The following is a 21,607-nucleotide window of genomic DNA, read 5'->3' as shown; positions in this document are numbered from 1 at the left end:
TGTAAAACACATCCAAAATTACTAGACTAACTGTGTTCAGTATAATACCACGTGAATGTTGAAGCTTGACTGCTGCTAGTCTCTGCGCTGACCCTCTAAATATATTGCATTGTTGATGACCTCTGCTCTATGCCATCCGCACTACTGCCCACTCTGCTCTGCACTGCTTAGACTCTGGCGCTCTTAACCACTGCAACTGTCTCCCCGACACTCCTCGGCATCGTCCGACACTAGTCCATCCTGCTATTGCAAAATTGGGCTCCCGTAGCAACGTATTGATCCAAGAGGTGGACTCCTCAAGGATCCTACCCATCTATAGCTCTTTCGAACTACAACTCCAAATCAATGTATCTCCCTTTTGGAGGTATCTCGACTGTCATGGCGAACTCCTCTTCGATCTTCGCAGGCGCAGCCTTCGGATCATGTTTCTCATCCTTGTCCTTCTTCCTGAGAGGACACTGAGATGTATAGTGGCCCATCTCGCCACATCTGAAACACTTCACCTTCGAGACGTCCTTCTTACATCTCCACTTCTCATGTTGTCCCTTCGATTCAAGGGCTGCATTATCCTTCTCCTCCTTGGGCTTCGACCCATTGCTACTGTTGCTTCCGTCAAGTTTTACCTTGACTAAATCTCTCCTCAGCTCCTCTTGTTTTAGAGTTGCCCACATCTCATCCCAATTAGGCAATGCTGCTCTGCCCAGGATACTCTGGACAAAGACTTGCCACTCATTTGAGACAGAATTGAGGGCCAGGCTAACTAACTCTGAATCCTGAGGTGTATGCTCTGCAGCAAAAAACTCATCATGGGTTTCCTTTAGTTTTGTGAGAAATGGATCCATACACTCTCCCTTCTGCATCTGAGCAAATCTCAACTTCTGCTCTAAGTACATATTCTGCTGCTCGGAAGATCCCCGATATAACGTGGCCAAGGCATCCCACATTTCCTTAGCAGTTGCTTTGCTAGCAACGTGACACACTACATGATCCTTGACTCCATCTAGGTTCATCCTCTTGGCCTTAGCCATCTCAGCCTTGTACACTTTCGGCGGATCTGCCTCCATAGGTTCAACCACCATGCTGTCTACGCGCGTCTTGAGAGCATGCTCATCTAGAAGGAAAGATATTCTAGTCTTCCAGATGACGTAGTTGGATGCTTCGTCCAACCTGTCCTGAACCCTTAAGCCACTAGTTGCCATTTGTGCCAAAGATGTTGAACATCCCCGCTCTGCTTCTCATTGTTGTTGCTCAGCTAATGAGAAAATCGAACTTCTCAGCCGGAAGTTTGCTGAGGAAAAGTTCCCTCAAAGTGCTTCTCTTCTTCCTTCTGATGTTTTTCAGCGCAACAATCTGCACGCTGAAAATTTGCATCCCACCAGCTTTGTCACGCAGAGGTTTCAGCATTGCTCCCTCTGCCTCGGCAAAAATTCGAACTGGAAGTCCTTCTCTCTGTTGACTCACACGGAGAGAGATTGCCTCGAAAATCTACCCTCCTGGCTTGGAAATGTGTCAACCCTCTGGGGTTTTCGAGCCGCTGCCTCTTGCAGCGTTTTCGAACTCCCTCTTATGCTCAACGCTGGATCAACTGGCTTTGTGCTTCTTGCTTCACCTGCAACTTCGATACCATGTGAAGATTCCTCAACAGGAACCCCTACTGCAGCAATTGATGATATTACTCCTATTTTTTAAATTCCTTTAAACAAATTACTTGCAGTTTCCTACGGAAAATATCATAATACATACACTGTAGCCTTCACTTAATTATATTATAAGTGGAAACAAGATACTGAGCAAGAAAGAAAATACAACACAATAGAGACTATTATTTTTGGACAAATGTCCCTGGAAAAACCCAATGCGGGAAAACCGATGCAACAACTTTGAGGGTTTTATATTATTTAGCAGTAGTTTCTGAATACAACTCTGGATGCCCTCCCAAAAATATAGTTACAGAGAATTGGAAGAGAAGAATTGTGAGATTACCTCACTCTACCCGGAAAATCCCGACTGTTCCGGCAACTGAATCAATTGTCCCTAGCTACAACTACGCTGCCCCTGCATAGTAACTGCATGGGCTTGTGTGGAGCTCTCTGATGTGTGTGTCAACTCGACTGGGAAACGTCTTGCCTTTTGGAGCAGTTTACAGTCCTTCCGGCTCAAAAATGTCAGCTCCTTTGCAAAACTCAGATTTCTGCATGGGTGACTAAGCTGCCTCTGCGTGAGCCCTTCTGGCTTAGCGTCAAGCTCTACGTGGGCCCTTTTGACTCAACGTCAACCCCTCTGGTGTCTCTCTGCCTCTCTCTGTTGCATATCCTGGGCGCTGGAGAAGATACTCCAACCCAACTATCCCTGCCCCTCAACTGCAACAAATCTCCTCAGTTAGAATTCCTCATGAGAACTTCTCACTTCAGAAATTCAATCTTTTGATCTCTCAGTGTGTTTTCCAAATGACCCTCATGCCCCTTCTTATATCTTCTTGTTGGACAACCAACGACCTAGATTAACTCCTAATCAAAGTTTCAGATCATTTTGGCTTGATTTTCGTCTTCTTCTAGAAGTTACATCCACAATTAGATTAATACCCATCAATATTTTAATTTTCCTAAGTTTAGACTTAGGAACTCCATTTAAAAAATATTAATTATTTTAATAAAATCGTTTCTGGGTGGAATTTCCCAAAACACTTTCTGGGTTCTTTGGAATACATGTGCCCAAGCCTACCTGCAAAATTTGAGGCCTAGAGAACATTTGATGCTACCCCAAATCAACAGGTTCAGATACTGCCAGTAGCAGATGAATCAGAGTTAGCACAGTGGTTGATCGACAGTGGCACGAAACATAGTTGTCATACATCAGAAGCGTGTATGGAGGATGGTGCAGAAAAAAGATGTTGTAGCAGTGCAGCACTAGAGAACACCTTCCTCGCTAAGAGGGAGTGTTAGTTTTTGTAGCATCGGATGGTGTTCTAGTCTCAAACTTTGTGGAGAGGCTAAAACATAGGAGATCTCCAAAACCAAGAAATCATTTCTAGAAGTTCCACCTAGAGATAGCTCAATTAAATGAATTGACCATCATTTGAATTTTCCCCAAGTCTAACTTAGGAAAATTGGTTAATTGATAGGAATTAATTGATAAAGGTGAGAATTCTCTAGAAACGCACACGAATCAAATTGGAGATGATCTCAACCATCGATTAAGTTTTAATCATGGTCATTGAAGTCTCAACTGGAGATTAAGAAGAGGTCGATGGGTAGATGGAGAATACACTAGAAGAACGAGTTCCAGCTTCAGAAGTCGAGCATAGGAAGAGAGTTCGAACGAGAAGGGATACAAAGGGGCAGAGTGAGTGAGTCCAGAGGAAGTTTTCTAGTTCTGGAGAGTCAGCTACAAGAGGGCCGAGTTTCCTTAGTTAGGCTGCATAAGGCCCGCGTAGAAGCTTCAGACGTAGAGTTTGATTTGGCCAGAAAGAGTGTCGATTCAATCGCTGGAGGCTAGGAGAATTTTGAGAAGGGTCAGCGAGTCATTCTCAGAGGTTGAGTTGGGAAGACAACTTGATCAGTTGCAGCTTCCAGGAAGAGCGTTCAAGGGCCTACATAAGGATGATGCAGAGGTTGACGCAAGGGCTTTTGTGTAGCCTATTTGTGCTAGTTGTGGAGCTTGATCAGTGTCGGGTGAGACAAATTTTGTCTCACTAATTTTTGTGGTCAATTTATCTTGTAGAGGATTGCCAGTTTGGGCATCTAGTTGTACTCAAAATTTCTCACTATTGCATAATAATAAAACCCTTATCTGCTGCACCGGTATTCCCACATTGGGTTTTTCTGGGGACAATTGTCCAAAAATAACAGTGTCAAAATTTTTGTGTGTGCGAGCATTTCTTAGTTTCCAACATTTTATTTTCCACAGTATTTTTATTGTGAATATTGCAGTTATGATTTTTTTCGTTGTTTTCCATAGCAAATAAATTGCATAATTAAATTTTCCTATTATGGCTGACTTGTCCATATGTGCACATGTGGACTTTTCTTAAAAAATACACTTTCCCTTGTCCAAATTGAGTGCTTCAATAGTCAAAATTGGTCCTCTCGAAAAGAGGAATCTAGTTCCATTGTTGGAATTTGTCACTGGACTGCCAAATTAACATAGATGTGAGGAAGGAGAAAACGTGGATGCATGAGCTACTCTGGCCTTTTTTTTTCCACCCCTCTTATTACCTTTTGCATTTTCTTGATTTTTCTTTGTATCACTACTCGATGCCCTAGGAAACAAGAGCATGCTATGTATGATGTGTAGCAGTGATTACCCCCTTAAAGGTGGGGCATTTTATCATCCACCAGGGGTTGGAACTTGCAAGGGTTCCCTTTATGATGTGATGGGGCAACATTGGCCCAAGGAGCTTGGTGACAGTCATAATGATAAGGTGTAGAGCTCATGCTTGCCTTTTGCCCATGTGCTAATTTTAATGTCTCAACCATCTTTTGCATTTTATAATTTTCTTGCTTGTGGCCATGATATTCTTTTTACTTTTCTTTTAGCTGTATCAACCTCTGGGGCAATATTTCCAGGCTCGACCCAGATATGTGGACAAGGGGAGGGGGTGTACTAGAACCCAGTGAACCCATGTTCAGGTGGATCTAGAGAAGGGAGATGGAGTATAGGGCTCGTAATGTATGGAAGGAAGTGATGAGTATGGAATGGTAAAACAAGACCATGCTATCTCAATTGGGGTTTCCCAAGTAGTGCCCTTCCTAAGCCATGGACCATTAAGCGAGGTCCCACTAGACTAGGATTGAAAATTAATCCCCCCATTTAAGGTGGCGGAGCAAAACCAGAGTCAAAATGCTTGCTTCTTCCAAGTCACCCAATAATCCATGCCAAATGACCAAATGAAAAACAAACATAAGCACCCAATTGCACAATGAATAACATGACTTTTGGATCAGATTTCCCACCTTCTAACATGTGCTCTTTACAAATGGGTGAGGAAACATATGGCTAATGCATTTGGCAGAGATAAAATTGCACATCACATCAGCTACAAGGTGGCTTTTAGTGGTTGTTGGCTAGAAGACGATGATCGAGAGAAAATTCTCCTTGGGTACCTGTTAGTTTTTGGAAGGAGTGGATAGGTGTTCTAGTCTCTATGGTGTCTAAGAGGCTAAGGAACACGATATCTCCAAAACCCAAAAAATATTTCACAAGAAAAGCCTTAGGAACACCTCAGTTAGATTAATTAGCTAATAATTAAATATTCACTAAGTCTAACTTAGGAAAATTGGTTAATGAAATTAGATTAATAGAGGAAAATTGATTTTTCTCTAGAGACTTCTGGAAAAGTGAGTTGGAGTCAAGATGATATTAGCCATTGATTATACTTAGATCATGGTTGTTGATAGCTCGACGATAGATTATAAAGAGCAAGTCGATGGGGTTTGGAGAAGACACACAAGACATTCGTGCAGTTCAACTTACCCAGTTGTAGTGATTCTGCAAGGGCGCAGTTTGTTGAATTTCAACGATCTTGGGTCTAGGATAGAATCTTAGAATCTCTGACGCTACCAAACCAAGAATCTCAACAAAGCTACTTTGCACAGTGGAACTATATAAAGCAATGTGTCACACATGCACAAGTATAGACAACTTTTTACAAATTATTGTACAAATATGTACAGCAACCCAATCTTCGTTATATTAAACCAATTGAATAATAAAATAGTGTAGGGATTCCCATACAAGGGATAATGACCCTCAATTATCCACAAGTACGAGAATATAAGATACACTGACAATCTCGCTTCAATCTCTATGTTGTATCTTGTCTTGTCGGTCCTTTGCTCCTGTTCTGCTCCCTAGCTACCCCTTAGTCCATCAAAGGAAAACACATAGAGTCTTCAGGAGGGTTGCCACCTATCACTGTTGCAAGTCACTTCTGCGATAATGAACACGGGCTGATCCAATCTGCTCTTTTAGGCTGGTCAACACCTGAGCTCCAATCTACCAATCTAGTAGCCTCTTTCGTCCATCAAAGAGCTACACATTAGGCTCAATCCTTTACACAAACTTCAGTTGTCAAGCTCTCATTATGATTTCTTATCAAGGGCTACTTTGGGCCATCAACACGCTGCCCTCCACTAGTCCAATGATGCCCAATACTCCACTGCATGATCTGCTTCTAGTATAGGATTTCATTCACCAAGACAAGCCTTCCAATTGGCTCCCACAGGCTGCTCATAAATCTGTCCACATATGGATCATCCACCTAGCAACAAATTCAACACCAATTCAACAATCACACATACCTTTGACTGCTCCTGGATTGATGTAACTTCTTGTTGATGAGGTTTCTTGGTTAGGGCTTCCAACAACTACCTGTCAGCCCTCTTTTCTACCTCCAAATTGCCTCCTACAGCTGTGACATAGCTCCTCCTCTTAGCTGTTGTAACTTGCTGCCTTTTTGGGCTAAATACCAACCTCTGTTCACACCAAACAACTCTTTGTTCACTAATGAACAGACCTCAGCTCCCTGTCCAACCTCCTGTACATGATCACAACCCTAAAAAGTGTTGAAATATGCCACAAACACACCTCCAAATAGCCTAGATCTGTCCCTTGAGGCCTCGGCCTACTTCTGCTCCAACTCAGCCTATGGAATAGGTGAGAACAACCCTGAAACAATAACTTTTTCCACCCTTGGCCTCCCTTCCAGAGCTGCAGATATGTCAAATTGAAGAATGCTATGAATTGTGCATTTATGGATGATGAAATGAACTCACACATATGCCTAATTTATATTCTTCACATGTGGCTCTGTAGTAATCAAAAACTTGAAAACAGGAACCGTAAAAAAAAAATTGATTTGTACTTACCTAAACTGCTATCTAATCCCGTGAAGTTGATGATGCTGCTAATGTTTTGCTCCAATTACCCAGGGAGACCAATTCCACCCAACCTGACTGAGTAGAGACTGGCTGCTCAATCCAGTAAGCTTCTCACAGAAGCTCACTGTCCCCCGTGCCCAGAACCTCAGACGGATTAAAGCTCTTCCAATGGCAGACCTCTCTCACTGCTGAATTTCCTCCTCCTGGTTTCTAACTCCGTTGTTACAGCCCCCTTTCTCGGTTCAGACCTCCGGTTTTTATCTGCGGGCCTGGCGGTGGCCGCCCTCCTACCTGCAGCCACCGCCTTCCCTCCTCCCGACACGCCTTCCATGCATTTGCGGCTCTCAGATATTTTCCCTGCTGTCATATGCGCTTTGTTATAAATATCCTGCTGGTTTATGCGTCCCCTTTTATATAAGGGTGCTTCTTTTGATTTTATTTTTATTATATAGTTTAGTTTTATAAAGTTTAATTTATATATTTTATAAAGTTTAAAATTTATATTTATAAAGCTTAATCATATTTATTTTAAAGTTCATCATATCTGTTTTAATATAAAGATTAATATTTATATTTATAAAGCTTAATCATATTTATTTTAAAGCTCATCATATCTGTTTTAATATAAAGATTAAAATTTATATTTATAAAGCTTCATCATATTTATTTTAAAGTTCATCATATCTGTTTTATTATAAAGTTTAAAACTTTATATAGTGGATTAGTTTAGATGGGTCATTACAGGCTCCAACAAATTCATGCCAATTGTGAAAAAGTCTTTCTAAAGCCAAGCTGACTTGCACAAATCATGACAGTGACATTCAAAATTTATCTCATGATCTAGAGCTCCAATTTGAGTGATTCGCAATGCATTGGTTTTGTCTCGACATCCTCTATCACTTCAAATTTTCTCATGCTCAAATTCCTCATGGTATTGGCGCAACTCCTTTGGGTACAAAACCCAAACCTTAGGTTCCAAGCCCACAAGGTGACTCTTGTGGTGATCGAACCTCCAAATCGTGAACCCTAGGGCTTGGAGTACCTCCCAAACTACTCAAAAATCAACACAGTTGAAGCAGAGAGAGACACCAACAACGGGGTTTTCAGCAGGGAGATTTACTAGATAAATTCGTAGGAGGTTTCCAACATTCTAGTGAAAGGAAAGGAGGTTGAGATTTCCATCAAAGGAGGCCGAAGCAGACAATGAGAATTGCTAATGTGTGTTTCTAGTCAACCAGTGTGTGTTTTAGAGGCGATAGTTCAATTTCCAGTCTAGGGAAGTGATTTGAAGGAAGTGTGAGTTGTCTAGAGAGCAACAGAAGGTAGTGCGAATTCTAGAGAGGGTTTTCGGAGGTAGTGTGAGTTCCCCAGTAGTAGATCTACGTAGTTTAGTTAGCCAGTGCGACTTGCAGGCAGGAGTGCGAGTGTCTGGAAGGAGGCCAATTTGATTATGAGTAGGGATCTTTGTGATTGCAACTATTTTTCCAGTTGAGATAAATTTGTCAGAATCTTTGCCAGTGAATAGGAAAGTACTTGTATTCTCTATTTTGTTGAAGAATTAATATTAATAAAACCCTCATCTGCTGCATTAGCTTTCCCTTTGGGGTTTTACTAGGGACTATTTTCCAAAAATATTGGTGTCCAATTTTAAGCGTGCATTGTTTTCTTAATTCCAGTATTTAATTTTCTGAATAATTGTAGGAGTGAATTTATCATTATTTGCCTCAAAAATAATTTACAGAAGACAAATAAAATGCATAACTTTGGAGATAAATTTTACAGTTATTGCATTTTTGGAAGTTTCACATGGTTTCAGAGTAGATCTAGCACAAAGGGTTTGCTGCAAAGAGGTTTTGTAGGAGTAAATAAGGTCTTGGAAGAGAGCACACCGAGTTTTATAAACCAATTTATTATTTTCTCCAATGTATTTGAGTTCACAGATTTTGCAAAGATGGTCGTAGCAGGATTGAGAGATCGAGATATATTGGATGGGCCTCCAACATTGGAATTTGGAAGGCCATTATGTTGTTTCTATTGGATGAGCATGGTCTGAAGGAGTTTTCTACAACAGTTATTGTTGTACCAACAAATCCCATCCAGTTTCATAAGTACATGAGGGACAATGCCAAATCCAAGAGGATGATTCTTGATGGAGTCAGGGATCACATCGTTCCACATATCGTAGAAAAGGGAACAATGAAGGAGATGTGGGATGCCATCATCAAGTTGTACCAGGATTCGTTAGAGAACAGAAGTTGAGAACCATGAAGATGAACAAGGGCGAGGATGTAACTTCCTATCTCACCAAGATTTAGTTTGTCAGAGACGAACTTGCAGCATTTGGAGAGAAGTCGGCTGATGACGAGCTAGTACGTATTGGATATCTTTCTCTCTCGTTTCATTGAAAGAATCTTTCAATTCCTCTATAAGTGCTTCATCAAATTGCTCTTGTATTGGATATATTTATAAGCATTTGGATCTTAAATAATCTATCTTGTTGAAGTACTTAATTCACTTAATAATCTCATTGGAGCAATCACTTATAAATTGCCACTTCATTCTATGTTAGAAGTGCATCTATAAAATATACCTCCAAGCATAAGCTTGGTTGTAAGAATATAGGACCACCTTCTTCAAATAATTTGCAATGTCTAGATCCTCATCCGTAGTTAACACGGTGACCTTTCAATTCTCTTGTGGGCAATCCCTTGTAGGAATGGAGGTACTCGGGTGGTTAGAACTCCATGGGAGGTATCGTTAATGAGGCCTTAGCCTCCTTCCCTTGGACTTCTCTCTACAACTTGCATTCGAGACTAGCTTCAAAAGAATTGAGGAGAAGGACTCACTTACATTAGGCATATAATTAAAAGTAACCAAGAGCTTGCATCTCACATAGTTTTAGGTCCCACACTTCATATAGGATAGAATTTTCATATTGCAACATTGTTCATCTGGTAACTTGGAATCTAATTCTAATTGAGCAAGTAATTAATCTCCCAAGGCAATGGTATCTAACTTAAAATATTGAAGAATATAATCAAAGTGTGCTTAATAATAATACTTGCCTCTTAATTCCAACCAAGTTTCTAGGCCATTCAGTTGTGTCTCCTTAACTTGTTGGTTCCCAACAGGTTGTTCATCATCTCTTCATAGGGACTACCCCCCTCAGTTTGAAATTAGGAGACAACATAAAATGACAGGGAAGGGATCAGAGTGACAACTCCTGCACTGAGTGTTGTCGCATTCCTGTGTACACTTTGAGCGACAACATGATCCTATGGTGATTTTGTGCAAGTTTATTGTAAGTATCTTTTTCCATTTTGTAATTGTTGTAGAATTATGTTTTCACTGAAATTTTCACCATATACCTTGAATCTTGTATGGCTCTAATATCTCTTTTACAAAATTATTATCAATCTAAAAGTTTATATTTATAATTTATGTAATAAACTAGTTCTATTTCATCATCCATGTTTTTTGTAACTTCAAAATATTTTTTTATTCTTTGTAGATTATATATATAGATAGAATAGAAGTAATGTTGACATTATGTTTGTTGTAGAAAAGATTATGAAATTTCATTGACCTACATTTTTTGCTATATTACTCTTAATTGTAATCAAATGATCCCATGCAGGGAAGAAGTTTTGGAACTTATTCCACTTACAACCTATGCATGATCAAAAGGTAATTGACAGTTTAAAGATTTTGGTGTTTTCATGAATGAGAGTTGTTTGCTACTTTAACATCACAAATCTTGTCTTGTCAACATCTTAGATATTAACATTTTTGTTTAAATATTTTGGTGTTTTCATGAATAAGAGTTGTTTTCTACTTTAACATCACAAATCTTGTCTTGTCAACATCTTAGATATTAACATTTTGTCCGTACTACAGGGTGAACTACAATACTTCATTGGAGTTCAACTCGATGGAAGTGAGCATGTGGAACCACATAAAAATCGTCTTTCAGAGACCACAGAGTTAGAAAGTGCAAAATTGGTAATCCCTTTTAATAATATTGTTAAGTACAAAATTATATGGATAACCTTATGTATGCGGAGAAATTCTCCATTTTTCGAGGAAATAAAGAACATTTAGTCAGAGTTTCGAGGATCACATTTTTTAAATTGTACAAATTAAAAAATATTACCCCATAAATTTATTTGTATTACATTTTTCTAAGTGCTTGACTATTTATTTCTTATTTAATTTGTTGTGTAAAAGTTGGGGCTCCACGTGATGACGTACATATGTAATATATACTCATAAGATTTTTCAAAAGAAACCTAAATATCAGGTACAAAATGATATATATGTGAGCATTTATTATATAACAAGGGAGGTCATATGCTAAAGGAGCGAAAATATGTGGTTTGCTGTGCTAATTTAAGAAGATTTATATAGGATATTTTTATGAAATGGGATACTGATATTGTACCATCCTAGATCCATCTTAGCTCAAGATCTACTAAGTGCCAAGAGGGATCAAATCTCTCTCTTGAGGTGCAAACCTCTTTTAGGGTGAAAAGAGATTTGTTCCCTCTTGGCACTTGGTAGATCAGGGGTTAAGATGGATCTAGGATGGTTTAATTGTTAGCCATTAAATAGGCCACATTAAGGAATAATACCATGGGGAAAATCATGGGTTAAGAATACCATGGGAAAAACCATTGGTTGTAGTGTGAAAATGTTATTTTATTTTATTTTTTAGTTTAATTTAATTCTGTTTTAGTTTGACTAAGTCAAAATGTTAAACATTACACCATCTCTACCATACTGGGCTGGAGAGCGCCTCTCGGTGCAAATAGAGTGGATATCTTTTTCCTTACATCAAATAACTTGATGTTGTTGTAGTATAAAAATTTTCACTGCATATAGTGATATTTTAATCTAACAAGGTTCATATTATTGGAAGAAAGTATCACTAAGACAGACAATATGCTATTAACCTGCTTTGAATTACCATACTATAATATATATATACTTACATATTGAAATTCTGTTACTCCATTGTATAGATCAAAAACAAAAACGTATGATCATATGTAAATGTCTAAGTCCTTACATGTTATTGAATCATTCACTTTTCAGGTTAAGGCAACTGCTGGGAATGTTGATGATGCTGTGAGAGAGCTTCCTGATGCAAACTTGGTAAAGTACATAGCTTTAATTATGAAACTTATAGAACATTTTTCATTTTCATTTACTTTTACATTGTATGCTTGTTCAACTTACACTCCAAAGTTCCTATATAGATAAGGGTGATTATGAAAGTAATAAAATGAAAAGTGTATGTAAAAGAGCATGGAAATGAACAATGTTAACATTATTTGTGCAATGCATAACTCTCAGACGGTACTTTAAATTTGTGTTTACACGTGCCTGGATATCTTTTGATCTTGTAACTAATTTGTTAGCATATATTATAAACTTTGTTGATTGATACATCCAGCATTTTATTTGATAATGTTGACATCAACCTCATTATCTATGATTTTATTCAGGTCTTTATACATTCCAGACTAAATATATATGCTTATTCAGTATGGGCATGGGAAAAACACTTATTTGTGGCTTATACTAGAAAACTTGCCTAAAGTCTTGAAAGTCTCCTCCATCAAGAACCCGTAAAGCATTAATGGGGGAATTAATGCATGAAAATTTATATATGAATGAACAATGTAATATCTATAATTATTCATAGATATATCTTGCATCTACTAGATAAAATCCATGTCTTTTCTTGCACATCTACAGCGTACATAGATATAGATTGCATCTTCTAGATAAAATCCGAAGTGTTTTCTTGCACATCTACAGACTACAGCCTATGAGCCATGACTATGCATTTACCATACATGATAATGGATTTATGCATAGTTGATGCATTGTTATGATCATGTACATTGAGGGGGGCCATAAGGATTTTTCATTGGTAGTGGAAAATCCAATTAAAGGTGAGAACTGAGCTTTTGCTTGGTTTGGCATGAACCCAATTATTATGCTTAGTTTGGCTTGAACATAAGGGGATAAAGTCTTTGTCTATACTTGATTCTCGATTCTAACCATTGGTATGGGGATTTGGAGGAAACTAAGGAGAAAAATCATTTGCTATAGGATTATGTCAAACTTTGTGTATATATAAGAAAGCCATTATTGATGATGTTTTGGTAATGAGCATAAGGTTTGAGTTGAAGGTTTATATCAGTGCTAATGACCTAAGTTTGTGTGTCAATATGTTAAAGGTATGGATCCATATTAATATAAAGTTCCACGAGAAAATTGATGTTGAGTGTTGGTGACAACATAAACATGTGTTGGTGTCAACAATGTTGATGGTTGGTGATCAATGGGGAATGACGAGTGTTTGTCATTCTAGTGGGCGGTTGATAAAATGTGACCATTAGTTGGCTATTATGTTATCACTAATGTAATCAATTGAATGGTATCACTATGTACATGGTGGAAGAGTTTGATGGTCTTGTGGATGATATTAAGTTTCATTTTGTGCATAAGTGGCTCGAACAATTGACCAATGTGTTGGGTGGTTGTATGTCTATTGCTTATTCTGGATGTATTTTAATTGTAAATTTAAATATATATCTGAATTGAAATAAAATAATAGATATGAGAGGAGTGAATAACAAATTACAAAACGAGAGACGAGAATAAGGGAGTGGGGCTCCTTCACACCCAAGAGTGGATTTCACCTGAAAATCCAAATAATGGATGAAGACTTATCCAAAGTATGCTTAAAAGTGTAATATGTTTTGATTGATTGAGATATGAATGATTACAAAGGAGGAGAAAAGCTCTATTTACAAAAGAGTGACTAAATGCCAAAACCTCTATTTACAAAAGAGTGACTAAATGCCTAACGTGTGGCAGCAAGTTACCTTTATAAAGAATTTGGCCTCTTATTTAGCTAATTAATCCTAAATAGACTAATTATCCATTTGAGACATTATTTAACATAAGTAGACTTGCTCAAAACCTTAAAGAACTAAATATTATTGTAAAATTACGGCTCACATACAAAAATACTCGTGCATAAAATTATCTATGTAACAAAAATGTTATTTTTAGATAGAAAAATACCTCTCCTTGGAAGCTTTGTCCCCAAAACTTGTGGACTAAAGAGTAAATTTTCCATATGGTTTTTTCTTTTGATGCTTATTTGGCCTTTCCTTGAATATGATCATATGCACCCACTTGAATGGATAAAAATTTAGAAATTATCTTCTCCAATGAACTAAATGAATTCATTCAATGTACTCCTCTAATCATGATTAACGGGGTCATGAGGGTCCAAAATGGCTCAAGAAAGACACTATGTATCATGTAATACAAAAATTCCATCTAGATAGATGTAAGAATTTGGTTGTAGAGTTGGGGGAGGAAATCCCCAGGGAAGAGATTCAAGCTAAAAACTCTCTTTCACCACTTGCTTGTGATTGAATTCAATGATTTCCATTTCAACCAGTGCTTATTACACTTTCTCACTAGGAGATTAATCATAAAGAGGAAGGAACTGGTTGAAGAGAAGATGGGAGCTCTTCCTTGCTTCTTGTAAATTCTTTTTACGAGGAGATTTATGATAGAGAGTCGAAGATTCCACGAAATATGCTCAAAGAATTTATCTTTATATATATAGATGTTGTATTTTCTATACTCTCCATGTATATTGCTTCCATGATTATATTTATTCAAATGCATTCAACTTTCCTTTCAACATTTCTACCGCACCCTTATTTAAAGATGCCCTTTTCCTTTTTTACTACATTTTTTTCAAGTGAGGGTTTTAGTATAAAAAATACAAATTATTTTACGTTCAATAGTTCCCCCTGTTGAAAATATCAAGTTCAATAATAAATTTATCAAAAACATATAAAATGCTTTTCAGCAGTTCTACCTTAGCCTTATAATTTGAACATGCTCTGGTCCTTTTTTCCAACATCTTTTTCAAGCAAGTCTTCGGTACAAAAAACAAACAATCACTTGAATTTAATTCAATTCTAAAGTTCAAGAATAAATTTATCGAATGCATTCAATATTCCTTGGAACACCTCTATCTTTTCCTTATCTAGAAGTTGCCCTGCTCCTTTTTTTCACAATTTTCTTCAGGCGAGGGTTTGATTAAAAAATAAAAGATAGCTTGCATGAAATGGATCCCCCTTTTTAATGCAATTATGTAGCTTAAGAATGCATTTATCAAATGCATTCAAAATTGTTTGCAACGCTTTTATATTAGCCTTATATGATGATGCTTTGCTCCTTTTTTCCAACAGTTTTTCAAGCAAGGCTTTGATACAAAGGATGTAGGATAATTCACATCCAATACATCCCCCTTTCTAATGAAATCTCAAGCTAAGATTTGGTGTGCAAGTAGATCTGGACTTTTTCTTCCAACCACAAAATATGACATTTGAGTTTCTTACCACAATTGAAAGTAGTGATGATTTTCCCCTTTCTATTAGGCTTGTGAGGTTGAAATGAAGCAATTTTTAGAGGTAGTATCTTTGTCCCTGCTTCAAGAAATCCCTCGAAAGACATCTCATCATAGAGATATTTAAATATACTTTTCAACAAACAAAATGACACCTCAATCTGATACTCCAACAAAATTGATATTTCATTGACAACAAGTATTTGAATGGACATTTCTTTTGGACTATTCTAGACTGGTGAATTACGATGAATATATCTGTGATTTTATTTCAAAAAATATGAGTCAGCACTCAATGGAAGTGCATATGATTATAATCTGTAACCCGATAAAAATTTCCCTGATCTGATTTATAACCAAAATCTGTTGAACATGCCATGCTTTCCTGGTTTTTCATTTCTTTTATTACACATGAAAACAAGATCTCCTTTCTGAAAAGTCCTTGGGTGAGCCTTTTAATTGTTGAGAAATGTTGGAGTGGGGTGAGCCACTCGATACATCTCAAAGATATTTCTTCCTATATGATGTCTAGATGAATGTTGGGTGTGGTATTGTTGTAAGTGATATGCATCTTGTGAAAATTCAAGAAGCCCCGAATCACTACTTTAACAACTGATTATATTTCTCTTACTGAATCAAGTTATTTATAGTATTATATGGCAAACATCGAAATAAATAAAACTGTAGCCTTCAAAACTTTAAATAATATGCGGAAACAAGAATTTGAGAAAGAAAGAAATGACACACACAAGTGACACTGTTGTTTTTGGACCAATGTCCCTGGAAAAACACAATGTGGGAAAACCGGTGCAACAGCTGAGAGTTTGTATTATTAAGCAATAATTTATGAGTACAATTATTTAGATGCCCAAACTGGCAATCCTATACAAAGATCTAACTGGACAAAAAGATAGTGACATGATCTCACCCTGTCACTAGAAAACTCGGCATTGATCTGTGTTGGAGGTGAGCCTTTGCATTGCCTCTGCGCAGTACTGTGTCACACCCACGCAATCACTGCGTCACTGCTGCTGGGACTGCGCTGCACCTCCTTTGATCCTCAACTGGATGGAAATTTTGGCTCTCTGTCCTCCACACACCCTAGCTCGGCACTTGATCCCGAATGTTCCTCAGCAGAATTTCAGGCTCCCTCTAAAGCTCTGCGTTGCCATAGCGTAGCTCTGCGTCAGCCTCTCTGGACGTCTTTCTGCCCTCTTTGCCTTGTACTCTCCAAATCAGGAAAACTTCCTTCGGAAACTATCCCTGCCTCTCACTGCAAAAAATCACCTCGATCACTTCTCTGGCAACTACTACATTGCTCACTTCAAATATTGATCTCTTGAGCTCTCACCCGATGTGTTTTCCAAATGCCCATCAAGCCTCTTCTTATAATCCTCTCGTTGAGTAACCAACGACCCAGATTAGATTCTAATTAATGGCTCAGATCATTTTGGCTTGATCCTTGTCTTCTTCTAGAAGTTTCACCCTCAGTTTAATTAATACCCTTTAATTATTTTAATTTCCTAAGTTTAGACTTAGGCATCCATTAAAAATAATTAATTATTTTAATAAAACCTTCTCTGGGTGGAATTTCCCAAAACAATTTCTGGGTATTCTGGAATACATGTGTCCTAGCCTCCCTACAAATTTTGAGGCTTAGAGCACATCCGATGATAATAGAAATCAACACTCCCACTTAGCAAGGAGTGTGCTCAAGTAATGCAACTTGCTAAGCATCACCCTTCTCTGTAACATCTCTCTCTGCGCCGTTGATGTCTGACATCATTGCCCACCAACTACGGCGTAAATGCTGCATCCGTGTTGCTGCGGGCCATGCCACTACCAACATTTCATATGCACTGCAACCCTCTCCTACTGCTATTGTTGTTGCAACAACAACGAAAAAACATCCAAAACACTAAACCAAAGGTATTCAACGTGATGCAACAGTTGCTGGAGTTCTGACTGCTACTAGTGTCTATGTTGTCACTGAAGCCACTATTGACTCTGCTCTGTGCCAACTGTTGAAATTTCTTAGTCTATCCGTTAGAAATTTAGTCTGTATTCTTCTAGTTTATTTCTTCTTCTTGTTAAGTTCAAACAAGTTATTTAAAACATATAAATAACGAAATAAATACAATATAGTCTCAACATCTACAGAGCATCAACTGAAAGAAAACAAACACACAAGTGACACCGTTATTTTTGGACAAATGTCCCCAGAAAAACCCAATGCGGGAAAACTGGTGCAGCTATTCTGAGGGTTTATTGTTATGCAGTATTTCCTTGAGTACAACTAGGTGCCACACTGGCTCACCCAACAGAGAAAAATAACTGGCAGCGATACATCTCTATTTGGAAACAGGTATTCAGAAAATCGATCCCACGAAACCCTCTCCAGCAACTCTGAAGCTCTGCGCTGGCCCTTTTGGTCTCTGCGTCAGCTTCAAACCCCTCTGCATCAACCCTTTGAGGCACTGTGCAGCCTCTGGGATCCTCTGCGTCACTCCAGCTTCTCTCTGCGTGGATGATGTAGTCCCTCTAGCTTTTCTGCTCTCTATTGGGCTCTGTGTGGCTTGCTCTGGCTGCTACTTCTCGCTCTCTGACTCTGTGTTGGTCTCTTGGCACTGTCTCTACCTCTCTGTCCAGTACTCACTGCCACTCGCTGTTGATCACTGATTCAACTTTGCTTAGCAACTCTGCTCTAGAAAATCGAATGACTGATCACTCTGGTGTGTTTTCCAATTGACCCTCAAGTCTCTTATACTTTTCCTATTGGTCCTTCAACGGCCGAGATTACATCTCTAATCAACGACTAATATTAGATTCGGCTTGATCCATGTCTTTTGGAACCTTCTAACCCAGTTTTATATTAATACCCAGTAGTATTTTATTTTTCCTAAGATTAGACTTAGGAACTCCATTAAAATTATTAATTATTTTAATATCTCCCAAACCGGTTAGAATCTACCCAAACCTTTTCTGGGTCTTGGAGATCTCATGTGCTTTAGCCTCTCCACCAATTTTCATGGATAGACCACGTCCGATGTTACCTCAAATCAACACTCCCTCTTAGCGAGGACTGTGCTCTAGTAATACACCTCACTGAGCATCACTTTGATTATATGGCACCGGTACATGTGCTGATGCTAGGCCTCCCCGCCCAACATCCTCTGCGCTGTTGCATCCTGTACTGTTGCCCATGGCCCTGCCACTACCACTGCTGCATCCGTACAATAGCTCCCTCTGCATCTGTGATGCTGCTGGTCCTTTCTCCCAATACTGCATCTGTGATGCGACCCCCTCTCATCATGATGCATCGTGCTACTGCCAATTGCTACTGCACTGCAACTCAATTACTGAGAAGTAAGTAACTGATCCACCCAATTACTGACATCCCTCTTAGGCTAGAAACACTCCTGATGTTGAAACTCCCTCTGCCGCTAACAAGTGCTCCCTCTACTAACCAGTGTGGAAAAAGTCCCGAAAAAATCGGGATTTATTCCTAAAATTGCGATTTTTTCAGTGAAAGGATTAAATCAACTGATTTTTTGGCGATTTTTTCATAAACGAAAAAATCGTGATTTTATTGAAATACTCCCGATTAAATCGCGAGTCGATCGAAAAAATCAGCGTGAAATTTTTTTGGCTGATAAAAAGCCACAAAGGGTTATTAACTCAGTTTAGTTTTTGCCATTTGGCCTGTGTGTTTTTCATTGCTCGCTGTGGCTGCTGTGGAGAACTGAGAGAATGAGGATTTGCAAGCATGGAGAGGAGCTGGCGTAAATTCAAATTGTGAGCCGGATTGATAGCATTTGCCAAGGTTGACCGTTGAATAACTGTTCCAGTTCAACATTGCCAGTAGATCCAATGTTAAATCCTTTCTTGTTTATTGCTTTTCATTTCCCTATAAATATTAAAAACAAAAGTCCTGCATGAATTGGTTCTACTGCTACACACGTTAAACTTTTAAAGGATTCTGGTGGTTGATTTCTCAATTTTGTGGGTTTGAAAATTTTCGTTGGAATTAACAAGTTAACAGCTTATTAACCAGTGGAAAACCATTCCAAGTCAAAGGGAATTGAATCATTCATCGTATCATAGGATCAACAGTTACAATGAAGGTCTGTTTACTATTTAGGACAACAGAAAGCATGAATTTGATGAGTAAAATACTAAAATTCAACCACAAAAATATCAACTGTTGTAGAAAAGGATGGTGAAATAGTTGAATCAAACCATTGAATATATGCTATATCATGAGTCCTCATTAGTAATTACCATATCCACACATCCAATATTTTTGAAATTTCTTAACAAGATGTGGAAATGACAAGGGCTGAAAATTTAAATCACAGTGATAGTACCACTTTCATGCATTCTTTCCATTCAAAGAAAATGCGAAAATAGTCATCAAGGCATTTTCATGGACAATAACAGTAAAGTTATAAACTTCATCAATTGTGAAAGATTCATGGAAGCCAAATGGGGTTGTTCCAAAATCTGGGAACATGTTGAGTCCAAACATTGGGATGAAGTTGAATTCATCAAAAGGAAACTTGCTGATGCCTGTTACATGGTAGCTTTCCTCACTTGCACTATGCTAATTTTTTAACAGATTCATGCCCATGGAGTCACATTAATGCCTATGAAATTTGAATCTATTAGTGGGCAGTGTAGAGTAGCACAGTTGCAGAAAGGGCATCAAATGAAAATCACTGTGACTGGTCACTGAACCACATTTAGTATTTCCATATTTTGGGAAAAATATGATCAAATTTTATGTGATGTATTACGGTATTACCTATGGATTCTTGTCATATATTATTGAGAAGTCATACATATTATCACTGTTGATAATATCGGCGATATATCGGCGATATTCAGAAATATCGCGATATTTTCGGCAAAACGATATATCGCCGAGAAAATATCGGCAAATATCGGAAAATATCGGCAAAATATCGCGATATTTTGAAAATATCGGCTATATTTTAAAATTTGAAAAAATTATTTTTTATGCTTGCCGATATTTGCCGATATTTTGCCGATATTTTCGCCGATATTGCCGATAAGATATTTTCTGGACCCTCGCCGATATTTTGCCGATACCGATATTTTCAACACTGCATATTATAGTGACATTTTTTTCTGTCATTAAATTGATGGATCATTGCTACTATTTTGATGGATCATTGCTAATTGAATTTGTTTCAATTTTTTTTGTGCCCAGGTTTAAACTTTAAATTCAAGCTCAAAGTTTAAAACAAAATGCCGAGGATTTTGGATTCTATGTGGGAGTTTGGTGAGCCTGATGCTACACCCGAAACTGGGGGGGTCAATAGAATGTATTTGACTTGCAAGTTGTGTGGCAAGCATATGTCAGGAGGCATCAACAGATTAAAATTCCATTTGGGGCAAATTCCGGGGCAAAATGTTGAACTTTGCAAAAAAACCAACTCCAGAAATCATTCGACGGGCCATTCAATCATTGATGGATAAAGAGGAAGGAAAAGACACCAGGGTATCACTAAGAAACCAACTTGTAGGGGGCTCAAGAGTGGTGGGAATTGAGAGTGGCAGTGCTTCTACAGCAGCATCACCTTCCTCACCCATGGGTACTCATCCTTCTATCTCATCTTTTTTTGTTCCCAAAACAACAACTGGTTCACAACCTAGGATCAAATCATCAATGAAAAAAAGGGAAAAGGCAAAAGCTGACAAGTTGGTCAGTAGGTGTCTTTTATGGAGTGATGTTCCTTTCAACATTGCCAAGACAAACCCATTCTACCAGCCTATGTTTGATGTTGTTGCTGTCGTTGGCCTGGGGTACAAAGCTCCCACCTTTGCAGAATTGAGAGGGCCTCTTCTTCAAGATGAAAAGACTGAGTGCACTGCTAGATTGGCAGAGTTTAGGGCATCATGAAAGCACACTGGATGCACAGTCATGTCAAATGGTTGGACTGACCAGAAGGGTAGGACCCTTCTTAACTTCTTCGTTAGTTGTCCTAAGGGGACAATGTTTATGAAATCTGTTGATGGATCTGCACCCATTAAAGACGCACGTACATTATGTGAGTTGTTGGACCTCTTCATTCAGGAAGTAGGCCCAAGCAATGTTGTCCACGTCATAACAGACAACGCTGACAAATTATGTTGCAGCTGGCAAGATGCTTATGGAGAGGTATCATAACTTGTTTTGGACACCTTGTGCTGCTCATTGCATTGACTTGATGTTGGAGGATATAGGTAAAATTCCTACTGTGAGGGATATTGTTAA

The 21,607-nt window shown here is 38.3% G+C and overlaps 1 protein-coding gene across 2 annotated transcripts in view; it reads left to right on the top strand.

The window, feature by feature from the left end:
* Positions 1 to 21,607, top strand: part of LOC149155683 (phototropin-2-like) — a 523,795-nt gene that overhangs the window by 117,826 nt on the left and 384,362 nt on the right. For both annotated transcript variants that reach the window (XM_089445926.1, XM_089445925.1), the window contains exons 9-11: positions 10,516 to 10,565; positions 10,776 to 10,880; positions 11,973 to 12,032. In XM_089445926.1, coding sequence (XP_089302052.1) covers positions 10,516 to 10,565; positions 10,776 to 10,880; positions 11,973 to 12,032 — 215 coding nt within the window. The remainder of the gene's footprint in view (positions 1 to 10,515; positions 10,566 to 10,775; positions 10,881 to 11,972; positions 12,033 to 21,607) is intronic.

Source organism: Pinus tabuliformis, chromosome 9 (assembly GCF_031772625.1).
Source record: "Pinus tabuliformis cultivar Carrire ecotype Pingquan chromosome 9, CPIR1, whole genome shotgun sequence".
Taxonomy (NCBI): domain Eukaryota; kingdom Viridiplantae; phylum Streptophyta; class Pinopsida; order Pinales; family Pinaceae; genus Pinus; species Pinus tabuliformis.
This window is presented reverse-complemented; position numbering and strand designations above follow the sequence as displayed.